We start from the raw sequence: 27,817 nt of genomic DNA, 5'->3' as shown, positions 1-27,817 counted from the left end.
TCCTCCTGGACGTCTCGCTCCCTGTCTGCTGCTGCATGTAATACTGCGGTGCACTGCTGCGGTCACGGTGCTGTCCCCGGTGTGAGTGGCGGTTACTTCTCGGATCCGATTCAGCAGGCGTCAACCAGACTAGAGCGGCTCCTCCTGAGTCCCGCCAGGGGTGGACGCACGGCACGGGAGGCAGAGGGAATCTGAGCGGGCGCCCGGCAGCTCCGCCTCCTGGGCGTAACTGTATGAATCTTTATGTATGCGCCCGCTCAGATTCCTCCTGCCTCCCGTGCCGTGCGTCCACCCCTGGCGGCCGCGTCACATGTTATCGCATCGAAGATCCACCCGCTGAGGACAGTTACGCCCAGGAGGCAGTGCTGCCAGGCTGGTTTTACTTACAGACAAACCGGTCCATCTGGCCATCGGCCCTGGGCACACCCCTTTTACTTATATATGCGCACGCCTTTATCTTCTATAGGCACACCCCTTTTCCATCCTTTTCCATGTATAGGCACACCCCTTTTACTTATATATGCGCACGCCTTTATCTTCTATAGGCACACCCCTTTTCCATCCTTTTCCATGTATAGGCACACCCCTTTTCCTTGTATAGGCACACCCCTTTTCCATGTGTCGGCACACCCCTTTTCCATGTGTAGGCACGCCCCTTTTCCTTGTATAGGCACACCCCTTTTCCATGTGTAGGCACACCCTTTTCCATGTGTAGGCACACCCCTTTTTCATGTATAGGCACACCCCTTTATCTTCTATAGGCACACGCCTTTTCCATGTATAGGCACACCCCTTTTCCATGTGTAGGCACACCCTTTTCCATGTGTAGGCACACCCCTTTTCCATGTATAGGCACACCCCTTTTCCTTGTATAGGCACACCCCTTTTCCATGTGTAGGCACACCCTTTTCCATGTGTAGGCACACCCCTTTTTCATGTATAGGCACACCCCTTTATCTTCTGTAGGCACACGCCTTTTCCATGTATAGGCACACCCCATTTACTTATATATGCACACCCCTTTTCCATGTATAGGCACACCCCTTTTACTTATATATGCGCACGCCTTTATCTTCTATATGAACACGCCTTTTCCATGTATAGGAACACGCCTTTTCCATGTATAGGCACACCCCTTTTACTTATATATGCGCACGCCTTTATCTTCTATATGAACACGCCTTTTCCATGTATAGGAACACGCCTTTTCCATGTATAGGCACACCCCTTTTACTTATATATGCACACGCCTTTATCTTCTATAGGAACACGCCTTTTCCATGTATAGGCACACCCCTTTTACTTATATATGCGCACGCCTTTATCTTCTATAGGAACACGCCTTTTCCATGTATAGGCACACCCCTTTTACTTATATATGCGCACGCCTTTATCTTCTATAGGAACACGCCTTTTCCATGTATAGGCACACCCCTTTTACTTATATATGCGCATGCCTTTTCCATGTATAGGCGCACGCCTTTTACTTATATATGCGCACGCCTTTATCTTCTATAGGCACACGCCTTTTCCATGTATAGGCACACCCCTTTTCCATGTATAGGCACACCCCTTTTCCCTGTATAGACACGCCCCTTTTCCTTGTATAGGCACACCCCTTTTCCATGTGTAGGCACACCCTTTTCCATGTGTAGGCACACCCCTTTTCCATGTATAGGCACACCCCTTTTCCTTGTATAAGCACACCCCTTTTCCATGTATAGGCACACCCCTTTTTCTTGTATAGGCACACCCCTTTTCCATGTGTAGGCACACCCCTTTTCCTTGTATAGTCACACCCCTTTTCCATGTGTAGGCACACCCTTTTCCATGTGTAGGCACACCCCTTTTTCATGTATAGGCACACCCCTTTATCTTCTATAGGCACACGCCTTTTCGATGTATAGGCACACCCCTTTTCCATGTGTAGGCACACCCCTTTCCATGTGTAGGCACACCCCTTTTCCATGTATAGGCACACCCCTTTTCCATGTATAGGCACACCCCTTTTCCATGTGTAGGCACACCCCTTTTCCATGTATAGGCACACCCCATTTACTTATATATGCACACCCCTTTTCCATGTATAGGCACACCCCTTTTACTTATATATGCACACGCCTTTATCTTCTATAGGAACACGCCTTTTCCATGTATAGGCACACCCCTTTTACTTATATATGCACACGCCTTTATCTTCTATAGGAACACGCCTTTTCCATGTATAGGCACACCCCTTTTACTTATATATGCACACGCCTTTATCTTCTATAGGCACACCCCTTTTACTTATATATGCACACGCCTTTATCTTCTATAGGCACACCCCTTTTACTTATATATGCACACGTCTTTATCTTCTATAGGAACACGCCTTTTACTTATATATGCACACCCCTTTTCCATGTATAGGCACACCCCATTTACTTATATATGCGCACGCCTTTATCTTCTATAAGTACACGCCTTTTCCTTGTATAGGCACACCCCTTTTCCATGTATAGGCACACCCCTTTTCCATGTATAGGCACACCCCTTTTCCTTGTATTGGCGCACCCCTTTTCCATGTGTAGGCACACCCCTTTTCCATGTGTAGGCACACCCTTTTCCATGTATAGGCACACCCCTTTTCCATGTATTGGCGCACCCCTTTTCCATGTATAGGCACACCCCTTTTCCATGTATAGGCACACCCCTTTTCCTTGTATTGGCGCACCCCTTTTCCATGTGTAGGCACACCCCTTTTCCATGTGTAGGCACACCCTTTTCCATGTATAGGCACACCCCTTTTCCATGTGTATGTACACCCCTTTTCCATGTATAGGCACACCCCTTTTCCTTGTATTGGCACACCCCTTTTCCATGTATAGGCACACCCCTTTTCCTTGTATAGGCACACCCCTTTTCCATGTGTAGGCACACCCCTTTTCCATGTATAGGCACACCCCTTTTACTTATATATGCGCGCGCCTTTATCTTCTATATGAACATGCCTTTTCCATGTATAGGAACACGCCTTTTCCATGTATAGGCACACCCCTTTTACTTATATATGCGCACACGCCTTTATCTTCTATAGGAACACGCCTTTTCCAGGTATAGGAACACGCCTTTTCCATGTATAGGCACACCTCTTTTACTTATATATGCACACGCCTTTATCTTCTATAGGAACACGCCTTTTCCATGTATAGGCACACCCCTTTTACTTATATATGCACATGCCTTTTCCATGTATAGGCACACCCCTTTTACTTATATATGCGCACGCCTTTATCTTCTATAGGAACACGCCTTTTCCATGTATAGGCACACCCCTTTTACTTATGTATGCACACGCCTTTATCTTCTATAGGAACACGCCTTTTCCAATTATAGGCACACCCCTTTTACTTATATATGCACACGCCTTTTCCATGTATAGGCACACCCCTTTATCTTCTAAAGGCACGCCCCTTTTCCATGTGTAGGCACACCCCTTTTCCTTATATATGCACACGCTTTTTCCATGTGTAGTCACACCCTTTTTCCATGTATAGGCACACCCCTTTTCCATGTATAGGCACACCCCTTTTCCATGTATAGGCACACCCCTTTTCCATTTATAGGCACACCCCTTTTCCATGTGTAGGCACACCCCTTTTCCTTATATAGGAAAACACCCCTTTCCCATGTATAGGCACACCCCTTTTCCATGTGTAGGCACACCCCTTTTCCTTGTATAGGCACACCCCTTTTCTGCTGCGGGGTACACTGGAGTCAACAAGGATAGACATAGGGGTGTAGAGTAAGATCTTGATCCGAGGCACCAACAGGCTGAAAAGCTTTGACTGTTCCCAGAATGCATAGCGCCGCCTCCTCTATAACCCCGCCTCCCTGCACAGGAGCTCAGTTTTGTAGTTGGTGCTGCAGTAAGCAGGCACATAACAGAGGGGCTGCTCCAGGCAGCCCTAAGAAGAGCTTTTTTGAGAAGAAAAGTGAAGACTACAAGGGCAGCAGCGGTGTGTACATGTCAGAGACATTCTCTGCTGCAGCTCCAGCTCTCCCCAGCGGCGCTGTACACTCCCGAGCCCTGGTTGCCGGGTACCTACAGTGGAGGCTCCGGTATTCTTCACGTTAGACACACACGGCTGGGGCTCTCCAGGATCACGTGGGCGCGCTTCGGGAGGTGGTAAGTGGGTCCCGCTCGCGGGACCCGGTCTTTATCGCGATACGGCGCGGTCAGTGGGAGGCGGGCTGCGCGCGCTGGCGGTGGACACTTTGGCAGTACAGGCGATCCCACTAGATCACCAGGACATGGGTGCAGATCAGGTTTTCTCTCTAAACCAGTTTAATAAGAGCCCACAGTACCCGGTGATTTTGCCAGCAGAGGGTATAAGGCTTAGACCTGCAGCCCCTCCCCTAGGGCGCCATTTCCAGCAAGTGTTCCCGCCCTGGAGCTGCATATCTGTCTTCTCCTCACTCCCTGTCAGTGTCTGGGCGCCATTACTCCTCAGCTCACTGTTCCTGGGACTGCTTGGGCAAATCCTCCTGTGAAAAGCCGCCTGGTTGTCAGCGCTGTGACTTTACATGACACTTAAGTATTCTACCTGCCTATTAGTCAGTGTTAGTAAGAAAGAGTGCACTTAGTCAGGGTTTGTAGTACAATTACCCTGTGATATACATCCAGTTCTTACTGTGTACTGTTATATCTGGTTCCGGTATGAATGGTCGACCATGTTATGGTCGACAGTCATTAGGTCGACCACTATTGGCCGACATTGACATGGTCGACATGGACGCATGGTCAACACATGAAAATGGTTGACACATGAAAGGTCGACACATGAAAAGGTCCACATGAGTTTTTGTACTTTTTTTGGTGTCGTTTTTTGCGTAAAGTGATGGGGAAACCCAATTAGTGCACGGCGTCCCCTCGCTCCGTTACCGCTGCGCTCGGCACAGATTACCGTTCCAATCGTAGTCCGCGTGGATCGTAAAGTATGGAAAAGTTCCACAAAAGAAAAAAATATGAAAAACTCATGTCGACTTTTTCATGTGTTGACCATGTGTCCATGTCGACCATGTCAATGTCGACCAATAGTGGTCGACCTAATGACTGTCGACCATAACATGGTCGACCATCTGAACAGATACCATTATATCTATTGACTATAGAGCTATATGTATAAGCTAGTCCAGTGCAGTATTATTGTTAGTAATAACCTCTGCATTGTACAGACTGTGACTATCTGTGTGTGCATTGATAGCTGAGTGGTGTCCATTTCGTGTCTTTCACTCATCCTGCTATCCCTATATTCTGTAACCTGAGGGGGCTTGGTGCGTCAGGTGTTATCTAATATAGGATTTTCACAAAGATATACTGTATTACGTATTTCTCTCTGTGATTTAGTCACCATATCTCTCCTTTATCTCTGCTGGTGCTGACTACACTGCGCAGGGGTTTGGGTTTAGGGATATAGTGCTGCTAATAATTGTACTGTGTTACCTGATACTGCAAGTTATATCATGTCTGCTTCTGAGGGTAACGGTTCTGGGGCTGAACACACTGCCAGTGTTCCTGAAGCCGCAGATACCTATAAGGAGAATATAGCATCTGCGGGCTCTGGTTCTGGGGGCTCCTTGCCCCCCAGTGGGACTGTGGCAACGGAGGCACATACTGACCCTCCGTGGGCTACTTTTTCCACACTTCTACATACGCTAGTTAATAAACTAACACCCCCCTATGGGACCTCCTATGCCGGTGCAACCGTATGTGGTCCCTGCAGCTAACCCGCCGTGGGCGGACGACTTATCTGCTCAATTGAAGAAGTTGAACCAGTCCCTGACTACTAAAAAGTCTGACCATCGCTCGCCTAAGTCCAAGGGGTCCTCTAAGCGAGCTCTTCTCTCCTCACAATCCACTGCTGTCACTGACACCTCATCTGATGAAGACGGCACTTACACTGACCCCACAGATTCTGACACAGATACGGCTGATGGGGAGGGTAGTTCACATGTGGATCTTCCTGATCTTTTGGAGGCTATTAAGTTAATTTTGCAGATTACGGATGATCCCGAGCCATGCTTTCCTCCTAAGAAACCAGATAGGTTCAAGCGTCAATAGGTGGTTAAACAAGTTTTACCTCACTCTTACCACCTAGTGGATATACGTCAGGAACCCTGGAAAAACCCGGGTAAGAATATTTTGTGCCTCAACAGAAGATGCTGGCTCGCTATCCCCTCGCACCAGAGCTGTCTAAAAATTGGGAAACACCTCCTCCAGTGGACACACATGTGGCTAGGATGGTGGTTTCCTCAGCTCTACCTGTCACTACCGTCTGTTATGAACCACAGGTAGTGGTTCATTCCTATTTTATATTTATAAGTAGTCTTGCAGGCCAGGATTTCCCGTTGCTCTGGTTTAAGAAGATTCTTGTTTGCTGCCAGTGGTGAGTCTGTGTGATTGCAGCTTGTTCCCATGTGTTCAGCCTCACCTGTCTGTTGATTGCACCTCTCAGTTGTGCAGCAGGGCAGCTGCACGACATTATTAATTAAGACTCTCTGTTATATGCTGGCTCAGTGCAATTCACAGATGCTGGTGATATTTCCAGATTTCCTGGGTTCCAGAGTTCTTGAGTTCTGAGCTAGTCCCTGCCAGTTCCTGAGCTCCTGTCTAGCAGTGTCTGTCTAGCTGCTTCCAGTGTTGGTTCCTGTGTCGGTTCCTGTGTCGGTTCCAGTGTCTGATCCCGTGTCCTGCCGTGAAGCATTCCTGTCTAGAAGTCCTGTGGCTTTGTCTGTGCCTGGTCGAATATCTGGCTTCTTGGTGTCCACCGGTCTGTCGTTTGGGATTCTGCCTGTCCTCCAGTTCTGAGAGTCTGTGTCGGCTACATTGGGGGTTCCTGTCCGTTTGCCAGTATTTGTACCGGTTCCGTGAGTAGCGGCTTTGCCGCGTCCGTCGGCCTAGGCCGCAGTATTCTTTGGTTATAATTTGTTTCTGGTGTTTTGCAGAGGGTTCTGCTTGTGCTGTCACTGCCGGTACACAACGGTATTGTGTCAGCATTTCCTTTGTTGTTCTTTTCCTTTGGCGGCGTGCTGCACATATATTTAGTTTTAGGGTAGTTAGTAGCCCCTAGCTTTCTGTTGTTTTAGTTAGAGGTCCCCTTGTTATTATCCTGTCTCGGTTCACGCCTTGTCTCACGCTAAGACCTGGGGGCATCGGAGTTGGGCAGACATAATCCGCCCTTCAAACGCGGCTGCCGTGGGCCCAAGAAACCATAGTCACTCAGGCGTGAACTGACCACACGGGTAAAACAACGGAGGTAGGGTGCTAGGGGCTATTTCCACACCACACCTTATTTCAGCGTCACGTTCTGGTGCTCAGGACTCACTACGCAACATCTCCCTTGTTCTGAGCACCAGGAACCTAACACCGTCACGTCTCTAAAAGAGCCTACGGAAAAACGTGTCGAGGGTTGTCTGAAAGCGATATACACCCTCACGGGTGCTGCACAAAGGCCCACTATTGCAGCTACATGGGCGGCAGAGGCTATTGAAGCATGGGCCTTGGAGTTAGAAGCTGAAATCTCTTCTGACCATGCTAGACAATGCTTGTCATATATTGTCACAGCTTCTCGCTATATTAAAGAGGCGGCTTCTGATGCCGGTATCCTAGCAGCCAAGGCCTCTACTACGTCAGTCCTGGCTCGCCGGATATTGTGGCTGAGATCCTGGTCTGTGGATCTGGACTCTAGAAAAACCCTGGAGGTACTCCCTTTCAAGGGAGATATTCTGTTTGGGGAGGACTTAAATAAGATTGTGGCTGACTTGGCTACTGCCAAAACTGCCTGTCTGCCAAGTACCGCTCCTTCTGTGTCGAAGGCTAAAGGTACTTCTTTTCGCCCCTTTTGTCCTTCAGGTAAAGCAAAAAGTCAGGCGTACAACAAGCAGACCCGCACTTCCAAACCTGGTAAGCCGAAGCCCAAAAGAGCCTGGGCGGCCCGTCAGCCAGCTTCCAAGACCGTTAAGCCTGCCGCATGATGGGGCGGGCCTCCCCCTGGGGGATCCCAGGGTGGGGGGCCGGCTTCTAGGGTATACCCAGGAATGGAGCAGGGCCCTCTTCCCTCATGTGCTTATCCTTTCTTACTTTAATAATCTTCTGCCACCTGATACTTATTCCAGTGTCATCTGCTGATGTAACTATGTGTATTTACCCTGTACTTGTCCTATACTGTCATCAACTGTAAGTTGCTGTTTTCCTGTTTGATTATTTGTTTATGTATTCTGTAATTGTGCGCTGCGGAACCCTTGTGGCGCCATATAAATAAAGGATAATAATAATGGTTGAAGACCACTTCAGATGCCTGGGTACGGGAAGTCGTCACTCGAGGTTACGCCATAGCCTTCAAAAACCGACACGCTCATCGATTTTGCCGGACAGACGTCCCGTTGGACCAGACAAAGGCAAACACTCTACATTCGGTGGTATAGACCCTCCTGGATACAGGAGTCGTAGTACAGGTGCCTCTTGCTCAGAGTGGCCGGGGGTACTATTCTCCGCTGTTTCTAGTCCCGAAACCGAATGGGTCCTCCCGGCCCATTCTCAACCTTAAGGCATTGAACAGGTTTCTGAAGGTTTCCAAGTTCCGTATGGAAACCCTTCGCTCTATAGTTCTGGCTTGGAACCTGGGGACTACATGGTCTCCCTGGATATACAGGATGCTTACCTGCATATTCCTATAGCAGCGTCACATCAGCAATACCTGAGGTTTGCGATTGGCAACCTCCATTACCAGTTTCGGGTGTTACTCCACGAGTCTTCACCAAAGTCATGGCAGTGATGACAGTGGTACTCCGCCGTCAAGGGGTCAGGATACTGCCGTATCTGGATGACTTGTTAATCCTGGCAAATTCCGCAGAACTTCTCCTACGTCATCTGGATATGACGGTCCGGTTTCTACAACCCCATGGGTGGCTCATCAACTGGAAGAAATCCTCCCTGGTCCCTGCTCAGAGCATGGTGCACCTGGGAGCGCTATTGGACACTCACAACCAGAGGTTCTTCTTGTCTCAGGAAAAAGTCCTGAAGCTTCAGGACAGGATTCGTTGCTTCCTTTCTCGTCCGCAAGTGTCGATACATTCGGCGATGCAAGTGCTGGGCCTCATAGTCTCAGCATTCGACATGGTGGAGTATGCTCAATTCCATTCTCGCCCCCTCCAGAAACTAATTCTAGCCAAGTGGGACGGCCTGCCTCACCCGATCAGGTCTCACATGATCTCAGTGACTCCGGAGGTTCGTCTGTCGCTGCTCTGGTGGCTCCAGGACCAACAATTATGCAGGGGCTGTCCCTTCTGGATATCCAACTGGGTCCTGTTGACGACGGATGCCAGTCTAAGAGGTTGGGGCGCGGTGCTGGAGCAACACTCCCTTCAGGGTCGGTGGACCAAGGAGGAGTCCCTCCTCTCAATCAGCATTCTGGAATTGCGGGCGGTCTTCAATGCTTTGAACCTGGCCCAGCATTTAATTCAGAACCGTCCTGTTCAAGTACAGTCGGACAACGCCACCACAGTGGCTTACATAAATCATCAAGGCGTCACTCAAAGCCACTTGGCAATGAAGGAAGTCTCACGGATTCTACATTGGGCGGAAAGCCATCTACCGGCCATATCGGCAATATTCATTCCGGGAGTCCTGAATTGGGAAGCGGACTTTCTCAGTCGTCAGGACGTACATGCCGGCGAGTGGGGCCTCCATCCAGAAGTGTTTCAACTCCTAGTGGAAAAGTGGGGCCTTCCAGACGTAGATCTGATGGCGTCTCGACACAATCACAAGGTTCCGGTCTTCGGAGCAAGGACAAGGGATCCTCAAGCAGCATTCGTGGATGCGCTGGCAATGCCGTGGAGGTTTCGACTGCCGTACGTGTTCCCTCCGGTGTCACTCCTGCCCAGGGTAATTCGGAAGTTCAAGCAAGAAAAAGGAATTCTGCTTCTCATAGCTCCAGCATTGCCCAGACAGCACTGGTTCTCAGACCTGCAAGGCCTATCGTCAGAGCGTCCAATTCTACTTCCACAACGCCCAGACCTCCTCGTTCAGGGCCCCTGTGTCTACCAGGACCTAAGCCGGCTGTCTTTGACGGCGTGGCTCTTGAAGCTACCGTCTTAAGGGCTAAAGGGTTTTCTGAGGCGGTCATTCAAACTATGTTGCGGGCCCGGAAACCGGCTTCTGCTCTGATTTGCTATAGGGTCTGGCATTCTTACTTTGTTTGGTGCGCATCTAACGATTATGGCGCTTCCAAGTTTAGTATAGCCGAGTTGTTGGCTTTTCTTCAGCAGGGCCTGGACTTAGGCCTGCGTCTGGCCTCCCTCAAGGTTCAAATATCTGCCTTGTCGGTGTGGTTCAGAGAAAAATTGCGACTTTACCTGATGTGCATACCTTTACTCAGGGTGTGTTGCGTATCCAACCTCCCTATGTCCCACCTGTGGCTCCTTGGGACTTGTCGGTGGTTTTGGAGGCGTTACAAGAGTTTCCGTTTGAATCTCTTGGTTCAGCTGAACTTAAGTGGCTTTCCCTTAAGGTGGTGTTCTTGCTGGCTATTGCCTCTGCTAGAAGAGTGTCGGATTTGGGTGCCTTGTCCTGTAGTTCCCCATATCTGATATTTCACCGTGACCGGGCGGTTCTTAGGACTCGTCCCGGATATTTACCTAAGGTGGTTGCTTCGTTCCAACTTAATCAGGAGATTGTGGTTCCGGCAGTTGTTTCTCCTGATCTGTCTTCCAAAGAGCGGTCTTTGGATGTGGTACAGGCTCTCCGTATCTATGTGAAGAGAACTGCTTCTATTAGGAAATCTGATTCTCTCTTTGTGCTGTTTGGATTTCACAAACGTGGCTGGCCTGCTCACAAGCAAACTTTGGCCAGATGGATTAGAATGGTGATTGCACATGCTAATGTGAGGGCTGGCCTCTCGGCTCATTCTACTTGGTCTGTTGGACCTTTCTTCGGCGGCCCGCCGTGGTGCGACCCTTGAACAGTTGTGCAAGGCGGCTACGTGGTCTTCCGGGAACACATTCATAAGGTTCTATGCCTTCGATACTGCCGCTTCCCAGGATGCTTCCTTTGGACGCCGGGTTCTTGTGCCCGCTACAGTGCGTCCCCTCCCATAAGGAACTGCTTTAGGACATCCCCATTGTCCAATCCTTGTGGAGCCCAGTGTACCCCGCAGCAGAAAAGGAGATTTATGGTAAGAACTTACCGTTGTTAAATCTCTTTCTGCGAGGTACACTGGGCTCCACAAGGCGCCCACCCTGACGCACTTAGCTTCTTTGGGTTGGTATGGCATTAGCCGCTGACACTTCTCCTGTCGTGAGAGTGTGGTATATGTGGCTACTAACCGTTGTTGTCTCTTTTCCTGCTACTGCATTGGGCTGGTTAACTAAAAACTGAGCTCCTGTGCAGGGAGGCGGGGTTATAAAGGAGGCGGGGTTATAGAGGAGGCGGCGCTATGCATTCTGGGAACAGTCAAAGCTTTTCAGCCTGTTGGTGCCTCGGATCAAGATCCTACTCTACACCCCTATGTCTATCCTTGTGGAGCCCAGCAGAAAGAGTTTTAACAAAGGTAAGTTCTTACCATAAAACTCGTTTTTCCATGTATAGACACACCCCTTTTCCTTGTATAGGCACACCCCTTTCCTTGTATAGGCACACCCTTTTCCATGTATAGGCACACCACTTTTCCATGTGTAGGCACACACCTTTTCCTTGTATAGGCACAGCCCTTTACCTTGTATAGGCACACCCCTTTTCCATGTATAGGCACACCCCCTTTCCATGTATAGGCACACCCCTTTTCCATGTATAGGCACACCCCTTTTCCATGTGTAGGCACACCCCCTTTCCATGTATAGGCACACCCCTTTTCCTTGTATAGGCACACCCCTTTTCCATGTATAGGCACACCCCTTTTCCTTGTATAGGCACACCCCTTTTCCATGTATAGGCACACCCCTTTTCCTTGTATAGGCACACCCCTTTTCCATGTATAGGCACACCCCTTTTCCATGTATAGGCACACCCCTTTTCCATGTATAGGCACACCCCTTTTCCATGTATAGGCACACCCCTTTTCCATGTATAGGCACACCCCTTTTCCATGTATAGGCACACCCCTTTTCCTTGTATAGGCACACCCCTTTTCCATGTATAGGCACACCCCTTTTCCATGTATAGGCACACCCCTTTACCATGTAAGTTTTTAAAAGACAACTCTCAGGAAGAGATTAGCGCTTGGTATAACGTGCGCCCGGTGGTCCCTGTAGTAGCGCTGAAGCCGCATACACCTGGTGAGACATTTCCGTACCATCAGTATGTGGAGTCTCCTTAGTGCGGTAGAGAGGCGGGACCGCGTAGATCGCCCGCGTACCGTCCCCGTCTTATCTGTCGCTTTGTTTTACGCTTTTGACACATTTAATGAGCTGAAATCCTCCCTGATCCCTTGTAAATTGTTTTGTTAGCAACACGGATGTTTCACTCTCTCTCTCTCTCTCTCTCTCTCTCTCTCTCTCTCTCTCTCTCTCTCTCTCCATCCCGTGCAGCCAAAACCCTGGAGGCCATAGTGAATGCCCTCGCCATGTCCGGCGACGCAGAAGAAGTGACACGTCTGCGGAAACCCAGGTTTTCCTATGAGGAGAACCAGATCCTCATCCGAGAAGTGCGGGCGCACTACTCTATGCTGTACGGCGCACAAAGCCGACGCCTGAGTGTGGCAGAACGACGACGCGTCTGGGAGGGCATAGCCGCCAAGATCAACGCTATAACCAACTGGAAGCGCACCGCTCAGGAAGTCCAGAAACGCTGGAATGATTTTAAGAGACGGACCAAGGAGAAGCTGGCGCGCGTTCCTCACTCCACCCAGAACGGTTCCGCAGAGGAGGTGCTAACGGCGGAGGAGGAAACCATCTTTGCCATCCTGGGACCTGGCGTCGTACCTGGGAGGGAGCCTTATATTTCTGGGACACGGCTGAGCCATATGGGTGAGTCATGCGGGAAAAAGTGGGTGTTCTTTGGGGTGTAAAGAATGAGAACTGTAGAAAGGAGCTGGAGAGCGTAATATTATATATTCACACACATCCCGCCGTCCTGGCCTTATATCCCTATACCCAGGCTTCCCGTACTACCACTGTATACAGGACACGCGGGAATCACACATCCCGCTGTCCTGGCCTTATATCCCTATACCCAGGCTTCCCGTACTACCCCTGTATACAGGACACGCAGGAATCACACATCCCGCTGTCCTGCCTTATATCCCTATACCCAGGCTTCCCGTACTACCCCTGTATACAGGACACGCGGGAATCACACATCCCGCTGTCCTGGCCTTATATCCCTATACCCAGACTACCCGTACTACCCCTGTATACAGGACACGCAGGAATCACACATCCCGCTGTCCTGGCCTTATATTCCTATACCCAGGCTTCCCGTACTACCCCTGTATACAGGACACGCGGGAATCACACATCCCGCTGTCCTGGCCTTATATCCCTATACCCAGGCTTCCCGTACTACCCCTGTATACAGGACACGCAGGAATCACACATCCCGCTGTCCTGGCCTTATATTCCTATACCCAGGCTTCCCGTACTACCCCTGTATACAGGACACGCGGGAATCACACATCCCGCTGTCCTGGCCTTATATCCCTATACCCAGGCTTCCCGTACTACCCCTGTATACAGGACACGCAGGAAGCACACATCCCACTGTCCTGGCCTTATATCCCTATACCCAGGCTTCCCGTACTACCCCTGTATACAGGACACGTGGGAATCACACATCCCGCTGTCCTGCCTTATATCCCTATACCCAGGCTTCCCGTACTACCCCTGTATACAGGACATGCGGGAATCACACATCCCGCTGTCCTGGCCTTATATCCCTATACCCAGGCTTCCCGTACTACCCCTGTATACAGGACACGCAGGAATCACACATCCCGCTGTCCTGCCTTATATCCCTATACCCAGGCTTCCCGTACTACCCCTGTATACCGGACACGCAGGAATCACACATCCCGCTGTCCTGGTCTTATATCCTTATACCCAGGCTTCCCGTACTACCCCTGTATACAGGATACGCAGGAATCACACATCCCGCTGTCCTGGCCTTATATCCCTATACCCAGGCTTCCCGTACTACCCCTGTATACAGGACACGCAGGAATCACACATCCCGCCGTCCTGGCCTTATATCCCTATACCCAGGCTTCCCGTACTACCCCTGTATACAGGACACGCGGGAATCACACATCCCGCTGTACTGGCCTTATATCCCTATACCCAGGCTTCCCGTACTACCCCTGTATACAGGACACGCAGGAATCACACATCCCGCTGTCCTGCCTTATATCCCTATACCCAGGCTTCCCGTACTACCCCTGTATACAGGACACGTGGGAATCACACATCCCGCTGTCCTGGCCTTATATCCCTATACCCAGGCTTCCCGTACTACCCCTGTATACAGGACACGCAGGAATCACACATCCCGCCGTCCTGGCCTTATATCCCTATACCCAGGCTTCCCGTACTACCCCTGTATACAGGACACGCAGGAATCACACATCCCGCTGTCCTGGCCTTATATCCCTATACCCAGGCTTCCCGTACTACCCCTGTATACAGGACACGCGGGAATCACACATCCCGCTGTCCTGGCCTTATATCCCTATACCCAGGCTTCCCATACTACCCCTGTATACAGGACACGCAGGAATCACACACCCCGCCGTCCTGGCCTTATATCCCTATACCCAGGCTTCCCGTACAACCCCTGTATACAGGACACGCAGGAATCACACATCCCGCTATACTGTCCTTATATCCCTATACCCAGGCTTCCCGTACTACCCCTGTATACAGGACACGCAGGAATCACACATCCCGCCGTCCTGGCCTTGTATCCCTATACCCAGGCTTCCCGTACAACCCCTGTATACAGGACACGCAGGAATCACACATCCCGCCGTCCTGGCCTTATATCCCTATACCCAGGCTTCCCATACTACCCCTGTATACAGGACACGCAGGAATCACACATCCCGCCGTCCTGGCCTTATATCCCTATACCCAGGCTTCCCGTACTACCCCTGTATACAAGACACGCAGGAATCACACATCCCGCCGTCCTGGCCTTATATCCCTATACCCAGGCTTCCCGTACTACCCCTGTATACAGGACACGCAGGAATCACACATCCCGCCGTCCTGGCCTTATATCCCTATACCCAGGCTTCCCGTACTACCCCTGTATACAGGACACGCAGGAATCACACATCCCGCTGTCCTGCCTTATATCCCTATACCCAGGCTTCCCGTACTACCCCTGTATACAGGACACGCAGGAATCACACATCCCGCCGTCCTGGCTTATATCCCTATACCCAGGCTTCCCGTACTACCCCTGTATACAGGACACGCAGGAATCACACATCCCGCCGTCCTGCCTTATATCCCTATACCCAGGCTTCCCGTACTACCCCTGTATACAGGACACGCGGGAATCACACATCCCGCTGTCCTGGCCTTATATCCCTATACCCAGGCTTCCCATACTACCCCTGTATACAGGACACGCAGGAATCACACACCCCGCCGTCCTGGCCTTATATTCCTATACCCAGGCTTCCCGTACAACCCCTGTATACAGGACACGCAGGAATCACACATCCCGCTATACTGGCCTTATATCCCTATACCCAGGCTTCCCGTACTACCCCTGTATACAGGACACGCAGGAATCACACATCCCGCTGTCCTGGCCTTATATCCCTATACCCAGGCTTCCCGTACTACCCCTGTATACAGGACACGCAGGAATCACACATCCCGCCGTCCTGGCTTATATCCCTATACCCAGGCTTCCCGTACTACCCCTGTATACAGGACACGCAGGAATCACACATCCCGCCGTCCTGCCTTATATCCCTATACCCAGGCTTCCCGTACTACCCCTGTATACAGGACACGCAGGAATCACACATCCCACTGTCCTGGCCTTATATCCCTATACCCAGGCTTCCCGTACTACCCCTGTATACAGGACACGCAGGAATCACACATCCCGCTGTCCTGCCTTATATCCCTATACCCAGGCTTCCCGTACCACCCCTGTATACCGGACACGCAGGAATCACACATCCCGCTGTCCTGGTCTTATATCCTTATACCCAGGCTTCCCGTACTACCCCTGTATACAGGATACGCAGGAATCACACATCCCGCTGTCCTGCCTTATATCCCTATACCCAGGCTTCCCGTACTACCCCTGTATACCGGACACGCAGGAATCACACATCCCGCTGTCCTGGTCTTATATCCTTATACCCAGGCTTCCCGTACTACCCCTGTATACAGGATACGCAGGAATCACACATCCCGCTGTCCTGGCCTTATATCCCTATACCCAGGCTTCCCGTACTACCCCTGTATACAGGATACGCAGGAATCACACATCCCGCTGTCCTGGTCTTATATCCTTATACCCAGGCTTCCCGTACTACCCCTGTATACAGGACACGCAGGAATCACACATCCCGCCGTCCTGGCCTTATACCCCTATACCCAGGCTTCCCGTACTACCCCTGTATACAGGACACGCAGGAATCACACATCCCGCTGTCCTGCCTTATATCCCTATACCCAGGCTTCCCGTACTACCCCTTTATACAGGACACGCAGGAATCACACATCCCGCTGTCCTGCCTTATATCCCTATAACCAGGCTTCCCGTACTACCCCTTTATACAGGACACGCAGGAATCACACATCCCGCTGTCCTGGCCTTATATCCCTATACCCAGGCTTCCCGTACTACCCCTGTATACAGGACACTCAGGAATCACACATCCCGCTGTCCTGGCCTTATATCCCTATACCCAGGCTTCCCGTACTACCCCTGTATACAGGACACGCAGGAATCACACATCCCGCCGTCCTGGCCTTATATCCCTATACCCAGGCTTCCCGTACTACCCCTGTATACAGGACACGCAGGAATCACACATCCCGCTGTCCTGCCTTATATCCCTATACCCAGGCTTCCCGTACTACCCCTGTATACAGGACACGCGGGAATCACACATCCCGCTATCCTGCCTTATATCCTATACCCAGGCTTCCCGTACTACCCCTGTATACAGGACACGTAGGAATCACACATCCCGCTGTCCTGGCCTTATATCCCTATACCCAGGCTTCCCGTACTACCCCTGTATACAGGACACGCGGGAATCACACATCCCGCTGTCCTGACCTTATATCCTATACCCAGGCTTCCCGTACTACCCCTGTATACAGGACACGTAGGAATCACACATCCCGCTGCCCTGGCCTTATATCCCTATACCCAGGCTTCCCGTACTATCCCTGTATACAGGACACGCAGGAATCACACATCCCGCTGTCCTGGCTTATATCCCTATACCCAGGCTTCCCGTACTACCCCTGTATACCGGACACGTAGGAATCACACATCCCGCTGTCCTGGCCTTATATCCCTATACCCAGACTACCCGTACTACCCCTTTATACAGGACACGCAGGAATCACACATCCCGCTGTCCTGGCCTTATATCCTATACCCAGGCTTCCCGTACTACCCCTGTATACCGGACACGTAGGAATCACACATCCCGCTGTCCTGGCCTTATATCCCTATACCCAGACTACCCGTACTACCCCTTTATACAGGACACGCAGGAATCACACATCCCGCTGTCCTGGCCTTATATCCCTATACCCAGGCTTCCCGTACTATCCCTGTATACAGGACACGCAGGAATCACACATCCCGCTGTCCTGGCTTATATCCCTATACCCAGGCTTCCCGTACTACCCCTGTATACAGGACACGCAGGAATCACACATCCCGCTGTCCTGGCCTTATATCCCTATACCCAGGCTTCCCGTACTACCCCTGTATACAGGACACGCAGGAATCACACACCCCGCTGTCCTGCCTTATATCCCTATACCCAGGCTTCCCGTACTACCCCTGTATACAGGACACGCAGGAATCACACATCCCGCTGTCCTGGCCTTATATCCCTATACCAAGGCTTCCCGTACTACCCCTGTATACAGGACACACAGGAATCACACATCTCGCCGTCCTGCCTTATATCCCTATACCCAGGCTTCCCGTACTACCCCTGTATACAGGACACGCAGGAATCACACATCCCGCTGTCCTGGCCTTATATCCCTATACCCAGGCTTCCCGTACAACCCCTGTATACAGGACACGCAGGAATCACACATCCCGCTGTCCTGGCCTTATATCCCTATACCCAGGCTTCCCGTACTACCCCTGTATACAAGACACGCAGGAATCACACATCCCGCTGTCCTGGTCTTATATCCCTATACCCAGGCTTCCCGTACTACCCCTGTATACAGGACACGCAGGAATCACACATCCAGCTGTCCTGGCCTTATATCCCTATACCCAGGCTTCACGTACTACCCCTGTATACAGGACACGCAGGAATCACACATCCCGCTGTCCTGCCTTATATCCCTATACCCAGACTACCCGTACTACCCCTGTATACAGGACACGCAGGAATCACACATACCGCTGTCCTGCCTTATATCCCTATACCCTGGCTTCCCGTACTATCCCTGTATACAGGACACGCAGGAATCACACATCCCGCTGTCCTGCCTTATATCCCTATACCCAGGCTTCCTGTACTACCCCTATATACAGGACACGCAGGAATCACACATCCCGCTGTCCTGCCTTATATCCCTATACCCAGGCTTCCTGTACTACCCCTATATACAGGACACGCAGGAATCACACATCCAGCTGTCCTGGCCTTATATCCCTATACCCAGGCTTCCCGTACTACCCCTGTATACAGGACACGCAGGAATCACACATCCCGCTGTCCTGCCTTATATCCCTATACCCAGACTACCCGTACTACCCCTGTATACAGGACACGCAGGAATCACACATCCCGCTGTCCTGGCCTTATATCCCTATACCCAGGCTTCCCGTACTACCCCTGTATACAGGACACGCAGGAATCACACATCCCGCTGTACTGGCCTTATATCCCTATACCCAGGCTTCCCGTACTACCCCTGTATACAGGACACGCATGAATCACACATCCCGCTGTACTGGCCTTATATCCCTATACCCAGGCTTCCCGTACTACCGCTGTATACAGGACACGCAGGAATCACACATCCTGCTGTCCTGGCCTTATATCCCTATACCCAGGCTTCCCGTACTACCCCTGTATACAGGACACGCAGGAATCACACATCCCGCTGTCCTGGCCTTATATCCCTATACCCAGGCTTCCCGTACTACCCCTGTATACAGGACACGCAGGAATCACACATCCCACTGTCCTGCCTTATATCCCTATACCCAGGCTTCCCGTACTACCCCTGTATACAGGACACGCGGGAATCACACATCCCGCTGTCCTGCCTTATATCCCTATACCCAGGCTTCCCGTACTACCCCTGTATACAGGACACGCAGGAATCACACATCCCGCTGTCCTGCCTAATATCCCTATACCCAGGCTTCCCGTACTACCCCTGTATACAGGACACGCGGGAATCACACATCCTGCTGCCCTGGCCTTATATCCCTATACCCAGGCTTCCCATACTACCCCTGTATACAGGACACGCAGGAATCACACATCCCGCTGTCCTGCCTAATATCCCTATACCCAGGCTTCCCGTACTACCTCTGTATACAGGACACGCAGGAATCACACATCCCGCTGTCCTGGCCTTATATCCCTATACCCAGGCTTCCCGTACTACCCCTGTATACAGGACACGCAGGAATCACACATCCCGCTGTCCTGGCCTTATATCCCTATACCCAGGCTTCCCGTACTACCCCTGTATACAGGACACAAGGAATCACACATCTCGCCGTCCTGCCTTATATCCCTATACCCAGGCTTCCCGTACTACCCCTGTATACAGGACACGCAGGAATCACACATCCCGCTGTCCTGGTCTTATATCCCTATACCCAGGCTTCCCGTACTACCCCTGTATACAGGACACGCAGGAATCACACATCCAGCTGTCCTGGCCTTATATCCCTATACCCAGGCTTCCCGTACTACCCCTGTATACAGGACACGCAGGAATCACACATCCCGCTGTCCTGCCTTATATCCCTATACCCAGACTACCCGTACTACCCCTGTATACAGGACACGCAGGAATCACACATACCGCTGTCCTGCCTTATATCCCTATACCCTGGCTTCCCGTACTATCCCTGTATACAGGACACGCAGGAATCACACATCCCGCTGTCCTGCCTTATATCCCTATACCCAGGCTTCCTGTACTACCCCTATATACAGGACACGCAGGAATCACACATCCCGCTGTCCTGCCTTATATCCCTATACCCAGGCTTCCTGTACTACCCCTATATACAGGACACGCAGGAATCACACATCCAGCTGTCCTGGCCTTATATCCCTATACCCAGGCTTCCCGTACTACCCCTGTATACAGGACACGCAGGAATCACACATCCCGCTGTCCTGCCTTATATCCCTATACCCAGACTACCCGTACTACCCCTGTATACAGGACACGCAGGAATCACACATACCGCTGTCCTGCCTTATATCCCTATACCCTGGCTTCCCGTACTATCCCTGTATACAGGACACGCAGGAATCACACATCCCGCTGTCCTGCCTTACTTATATCCCTATACCCAGGCTTCCTGTACTACCCCTGTATACAGGACATGCGGGAATCACACCATCCCGCTGCCCTGGCCTTATATCCCTATACCCAGGCTTCCCGTACTACCCCTGTATACAGGACACGCAGGAATCACACATCCCGCTGTACTGGCCTTATATCCCTATACCCAGGCTTCCCGTACTACCCCTGTATACAGGACACGCATGAATCACACATCCCGCTGTACTGGCCTTATATCCCTATACCCAGGCTTCCCGTACTACCGCTGTATACAGGACACGCAGGAATCACACATCCTGCTGTCCTGGCCTTATATCCCTATACCCAGGCTTCCCGTACTACCCCTGTATACAGGACACGCAGGAATCACACATCCCGCTGTCCTGGCCTTATATCCCTATACCCAGGCTTCCCGTACTACCCCTGTATACAGGACACGCAGGAATCACACATCCCACTGTCCTGCCTTATATCCCTATACCCAGGCTTCCCGTACTACCCCTGTATACAGGACACGCGGGAATCACACATCCCGCTGTCCTGCCTTATATCCCTATACCCAGGCTTCCCGTACTACCCCTGTATACAGGACACACAAGAATCACACATCCCGCTGTCCTGCCTTATATCCCTATACCCAGGCTTCCCGCACTACCCCTGTATACAGGACACGCGGGAATCACACATCCCGCTGCCCTGGCCTTATATCCCTATACCCAGGCTTCCCGCACTACCCCTGTATACAGGACACGCAGGAATCACACATCCCGCTGTCCTGCCTTATATCCCTATACCCAGGCTTCCCGTACTACCCCTGTATACAGGACACGCAGGAATCACACATCCCGCTGTCCTGCCTAATATCCCTATACCCAGGCTTCCCGTACTACCCCTGTATACAGGACACGCGGGAATCACACATCCTGCTGCCCTGGCCTTATATCCCTATACCCAGGCTTCCCGTACTACCCCTGTATACAGGACACGCAGGAATCACACATCCCGCTGTCCTGCCTAATATCCCTATACCCAGGCTTCCCGTACTACCTCTGTATACAGGACACGCAGGAATCACACATCCCGCTGTCCTGGCCTTATATCCCTATACCCAGGCTTCCCGTACTACCCCTGTATACAGGACACGCAGGAATCACACATCCCGCTGTCCTGGCCTTATATCCCTATACCCAGGCTTCCCGTACTACCCCTGTATACAGGACACAAGGAATCACACATCTCGCCGTCCTGCCTTATATCCCTATACCCAGGCTTCCCGTACTACCCCTGTATACAGGACACGCAGGAATCACACATCCCGCTGTCCTGGCCTTATATCCCTATACCCAGGCTTCCCGTACAACCCCTGTATACAGGACACGCAGGAATCACACATCCCGCTGTCCTGGCCTTATATCCCTATACCCAGGCTTCCCGTACTACCCCTGTATACAGGACACGCAGGAATCACACATCCCGCTGTCCTGCCTTATATCCCTATACCCAGGCTTCCCGTACTACCCCTGTATACAGGACACGCGGGAATCACACATCCCGCTGTCCTGGCCTTATATCCCTATACCCAGGCTTCCCGTACTACCCCTGTATACAGGACACGCGGGAATCACACATCCTGCTGTCCTGCCTTATATCCTATACCCAGGCTTCCCGTACTACCCCTGTATACAGGACACGCAGGAATCACACATCCCGCTGTCCTGGCCTTATATCCCTATACCCAGACTACCCGTACTACCCCTGTATACAGGACACGCAGGAATCACACATCCCGCTGTCCTGGCCTTATATCCCTATACCCAGGCTTCCCGTACTACCCCTGTATACCGGACACGTAGGAATCACACATCCCGCTGTCCTGGCCTTATATCCCTATACCCAGGCTTCCCGTACTACCCCTGTATACAGGACACGCAGGAATCACACATCCCGCTGTCCTGCCTTATATCCCTATACCCAGGCTTCCCATACTACCCCTGTATACAGGACACGCGGGAATCACACATCCCGCTGTCCTGGCCTTATATCCCTATACCCAGGCTTCCCATACTACCCCTGTATACAGGACACGCGGGAATCACACATCCCGCTGTCCTGGCCTTATATCCCTATACCCAGGCTTCCCGTACTACCACTGTATACAGGACACGCGGGAATCACACATCCCACTGTCCTGCCTTATATCCCTATACCCAGGCTTCCCGTACTATCCCTGTATACAGGACACGCGGGAATCACACATCCCGCTGTCCTGGCCTTATATCCCTATACCCAGGCTTCCCGTACTACCCCTGTATACAGGACACGCAGGAATCACACATCCCGCTGTCCTGGCCTTATATCCCTATACCCAGGCTTCCCATACTACCCCTGTATACAGGACACGCGGGAATCACACATCCCGCTGTCCTGGCCTTATATCCCTATACCCAGGCTTCCCGTACTACCACTGTATACAGGACACGCGGGAATAACACATCCCACTGTCCTGCCTTATATCCCTATACCCAGGCTTCCCGTACTATCCCTGTATACAGGACACGCGGGAATCACACATCCCGCTGTCCTGGCCTTATATCCCTATACCCAGGCTTCCCGTACTACCCCTGTATACAGGACACGCAGGAATCACACATCCCGCTGTCCTGGCCTTATATCCCTATACCCAGGCTTCCCGTACTACCCCTGTATACAGGACACGCAGGAATCACACATCCCGCCGTCCTGGCTTATATCCCTATACCCAGGCTTCCCATACTACCCCTGTATACAGGACACGCAGGAATCACACATCCCGCTGTCCTGCCTTATATCCCTATACCCAGGCTTCCCGTACTATCCCTGTATACAGGACACGCAGGAATCACACATCCCGCTGTCCTGGCCTTATATCCCTATACCCAGGCTTCCCGTACTACCCCTGTATACAGGACACGCAGGAATCACACATCCCGCCGTCCTGGCTTATATCCCTATACCCAGGCTTCCCGTACTACCCCTGTATACAGGACACGCGGGAATCACACATCCCGCCGTCCTGCCTTATATCACTATACCCAGGCTTCCCGTACTACCCCTATATACAGGACACGCAGGAATCACACATCCCGCTGTCCTGGCCTTATATCCCTATACCCAGGCTTCCCGTACTACCCCTGTATACAGGACACGCAGGAATCACACATCCCGCCGTCCTGGCTTATATCCCTATACCCAGGCTTCCCGTACTACCCCTGTATACAGGACACGCGGGAATCACACATCCCGCTGTCCTGGCCTTATATCCCTATACCCAGGCTTCCCGTACTACCCCTGTATACCGGACACGCAGGAATCACACATCCCGCTGTCCTGCCTTATATCCCTATACCCAGGCTTCCCGTACTACCCCTGTATACAGGACACGCAGGAATCACACATCCCGCTGTCCTGCCTAATATCCCTATACCCAGGCTTCCCGTACTACCCCTGTATACAGGACACGCAGGAATCACACATCCCGCTGTCCTGCCTTATATCCCTATACCCAGGCTTCCCGTACTACCCCTGTATACAGGACACGCAGGAATCACACATCCCGCTGTCCTGCCTTATATCCCTATACCCAGGCTTCCCGTACTACCCCTGTATACAGGACACGCAGGAATCACACATCCCGCTGTCCTGGCCTTATATCCCTATATCCAGGCTTCCCGTACTACCCCTGTATACAGGACACGCAGGAATCACACATCCCGCTGTCCTGCCTTATATCCCTATACCCAGGCTTCCCGTACTACCCCTGTATACAGGACACGCAGGAATCACACATCCCGCTGTCCTGGCCTTATATCCCTATACCCAGGCTTCCCGTACTACCCCTGTATACAGGACACGCAGGAATCACACATCTCGCCGTCCTGCCTTATATCCCTATACCCAGGCTTCCCGCACTACCCCTGTATACAGGACACGCAGGAATCACACATCCCGCTGTCCTGGCCTTATATCCCTATACCCAGGCTTCCCGTACAACCCCTGTATACAGGACACGCAGGAATCACACATCCCGCTGTCCTGGCCTTATATCCCTATACCCAGACTACCCGTACTACCCCTGTATACAGGACACGCAGGAATCACACATCCCGCCGTCCTGGCCTTATATGCCTATACCCAGGCTTCCCGTACTACCCCTGTATACAGGACACGCAGGAATCACACATCCCGCTGTCCTGGTCTTATATCCCTATACCCAGGCTTCCCGTACTACCCCTGTATACAGGACACGCAGGAATCACACATCCCGCTGTCCTGGCCTTATATCCCTATACCCAGGCTTCCCGTACTACCCCTGTATACAGGACATGCGGGAATCACACATCCCGCTGCCCTGGCCTTATATCCCTATACCCAGGCTTCCTGTACTACCCCTGTATACAGGACACGCATAAATCACACATCCCGCTGTACTGGCCTTATATCCCTATACCCAGGCTTCCCGTACTACCCCTGTATACAGGACACGCAGGAATCACACATCCCGCTGTCCTGGCCTTATATCCCTATACCCAGGCTTCCCGTACTACCCCTGTATACAGGACACGCAGGAATCACACATCCCGCTGTCCTGGCCTTATATCCCTATACCCAGGCTTCCCGTACTACCCCTGTATACCGGACACGCAGGAATCACACATCCCGCTGTCCTGGCCTTATATCCCTATACCCAGACTACCCGTACTACCCCTGTATACAGGACACGCAGGAATCACACATCCCGCTGTCCTGGCCTTATATCCCTATACCCAGGCTTCCCGTACTACCCCTGTATACAGGACACGCGGGAATCACACATCCCGCTGTCCTGGCCTTATATCCCTATACCCAGGCTTCCCGTACTACCCCTGTATACAGGACATGTGGGAATCACACATCCCGCTGCCCTGGCCTTATATCCCTATACCCAGGCTTCCCGTACTACCCCTGTATACAGGACACGCGGGAATCACACATCCCGCTGCCCTGGCCTTATATCCCTATACCCAGGCTTCCCGTACTACCCCTGTATACAGGACACGCAGGAATCACACATCCCGCTGTCCTGCCTTATATCCCTATACCCAGGCTTCCCGTACTACCCCTGTATACAGGACACACAAGAATCACACATCCCGCTGTCCTGCCTTATATCCCTATACCCAGGCTTCCCGCACTACCCCTGTATACAGGACACGCGGGAATCACACATCCCGCTGCCCTGGCCTTATATCCCTATACCCAGGCTTCCCGTACTACCCCTGTATACAGGACACGCGGGAATCACACATCCCGCTGTCCTGCCTTATATTCCTCTACCCAGGCTTCCCGTACTACCCCTGTATACAGGACACGCAGGAATCACACATCCCACTGTCCTGTCTTATATCCCTATACCCAGGCTTCCCGTACTACCCCTGTATACAGGACATGCGGGAATCACACATCCAGCTGTCCTGGCCTTATATCCCTATACCCAGGCTTCCCATACTACCCCTGTATACAGGACACGCAGGAATCACACATCCCGCTGTCCTGGCCTTATATCCCTATACCCAGGCTTCCCGTACTACCCCTGTATACAGGACACGCAGGAATCACACATCTCGCCGTCCTGCCTTATATCCCTATACCCAGGCTTCCCGCACTACCCCTGTATACAGGACACGCAGGAATCACACATCCCGCTGTCCTGGCCTTATATCCCTATACCCAGGCTTCCCGTACAACCCCTGTATACAGGACACGCAGGAATCACACATCCCGCTGTCCTGGCCTTATATCCCTATACCCAGACTACCCGTACTACCCCTGTATACAGGACACGCAGGAATCACACATCCCGCCGTCCTGGCCTTATATGCCTATACCCAGGCTTCCCGTACTACCCCTGTATACAGGACACGCAGGAATCACACATCCCGCTGTCCTGGTCTTATATCCCTATACCCAGGCTTCCCGTACTACCCCTGTATACAGGACACGCAGGAATCACACATCCCGCTGTCCTGGCCTTATATCCCTATACCCAGGCTTCCCGTACTACCCCTGTATACAGGACATGCGGGAATCACACATCCCGCTGCCCTGGCCTTATATCCCTATACCCAGGCTTCCTGTACTACCCCTGTATACAGGACACGCATAAATCACACATCCCGCTGTACTGGCCTTATATCCCTATACCCAGGCTTCCCGTACTACCCCTGTATACAGGACACGCAGGAATCACACATCCCGCTGTCCTGGCCTTATATCCCTATACCCAGGCTTCCCGTACTACCCCTGTATACAGGACACGCAGGAATCACACATCCCGCTGTCCTGGCCTTATATCCCTATACCCAGGCTTCCCGTACTACCCCTGTATACCGGACACGCAGGAATCACACATCCCGCTGTCCTGGCCTTATATCCCTATACCCAGACTACCCGTACTACCCCTGTATACAGGACACGCAGGAATCACACATCCCGCTGTCCTGGCCTTATATCCCTATACCCAGGCTTCCCGTACTACCCCTGTATACAGGACACGCGGGAATCACACATCCCGCTGTCCTGGCCTTATATCCCTATACCCAGGCTTCCCGTACTACCCCTGTATACAGGACATGTGGGAATCACACATCCCGCTGCCCTGGCCTTATATCCCTATACCCAGGCTTCCCGTACTACCCCTGTATACAGGACACGCGGGAATCACACATCCCGCTGCCCTGGCCTTATATCCCTATACCCAGGCTTCCCGTACTACCCCTGTATACAGGACACGCAGGAATCACACATCCCGCTGTCCTGCCTTATATCCCTATACCCAGGCTTCCCGTACTACCCCTGTATACAGGACACACAAGAATCACACATCCCGCTGTCCTGCCTTATATCCCTATACCCAGGCTTCCCGCACTACCCCTGTATACAGGACACGCGGGAATCACACATCCCGCTGCCCTGGCCTTATATCCCTATACCCAGGCTTCCCGTACTACCCCTGTATACAGGACACGCGGGAATCACACATCCCGCTGTC

The 27,817-nt window shown here is 51.8% G+C and overlaps 1 protein-coding gene across 1 annotated transcript in view; it reads left to right on the top strand.

Moving 5' to 3' along the window:
- MYPOP (Myb related transcription factor, partner of profilin) overlaps positions 1-27,817 on the top strand; it is a 152,345-nt gene that overhangs the window by 37,404 nt on the left and 87,124 nt on the right. The window contains exon 2 of the mRNA XM_063938452.1: positions 12,568-13,005. Within this exon, the coding sequence (XP_063794522.1) occupies positions 12,603-13,005 (403 nt within the window). The 5' untranslated portion in view covers positions 12,568-12,602. The remainder of the gene's footprint in view (positions 1-12,567; positions 13,006-27,817) is intronic.

The sequence above is a fragment of the Pseudophryne corroboree genome, chromosome 8 (assembly GCF_028390025.1).
Source record: "Pseudophryne corroboree isolate aPseCor3 chromosome 8, aPseCor3.hap2, whole genome shotgun sequence".
In the NCBI taxonomy this organism is placed as follows: Eukaryota; Metazoa; Chordata; class Amphibia; order Anura; family Myobatrachidae; genus Pseudophryne; species Pseudophryne corroboree.
Note: the sequence above shows the minus strand (reverse complement) of the source record. Positions and strands in the feature narration are given on the sequence as shown.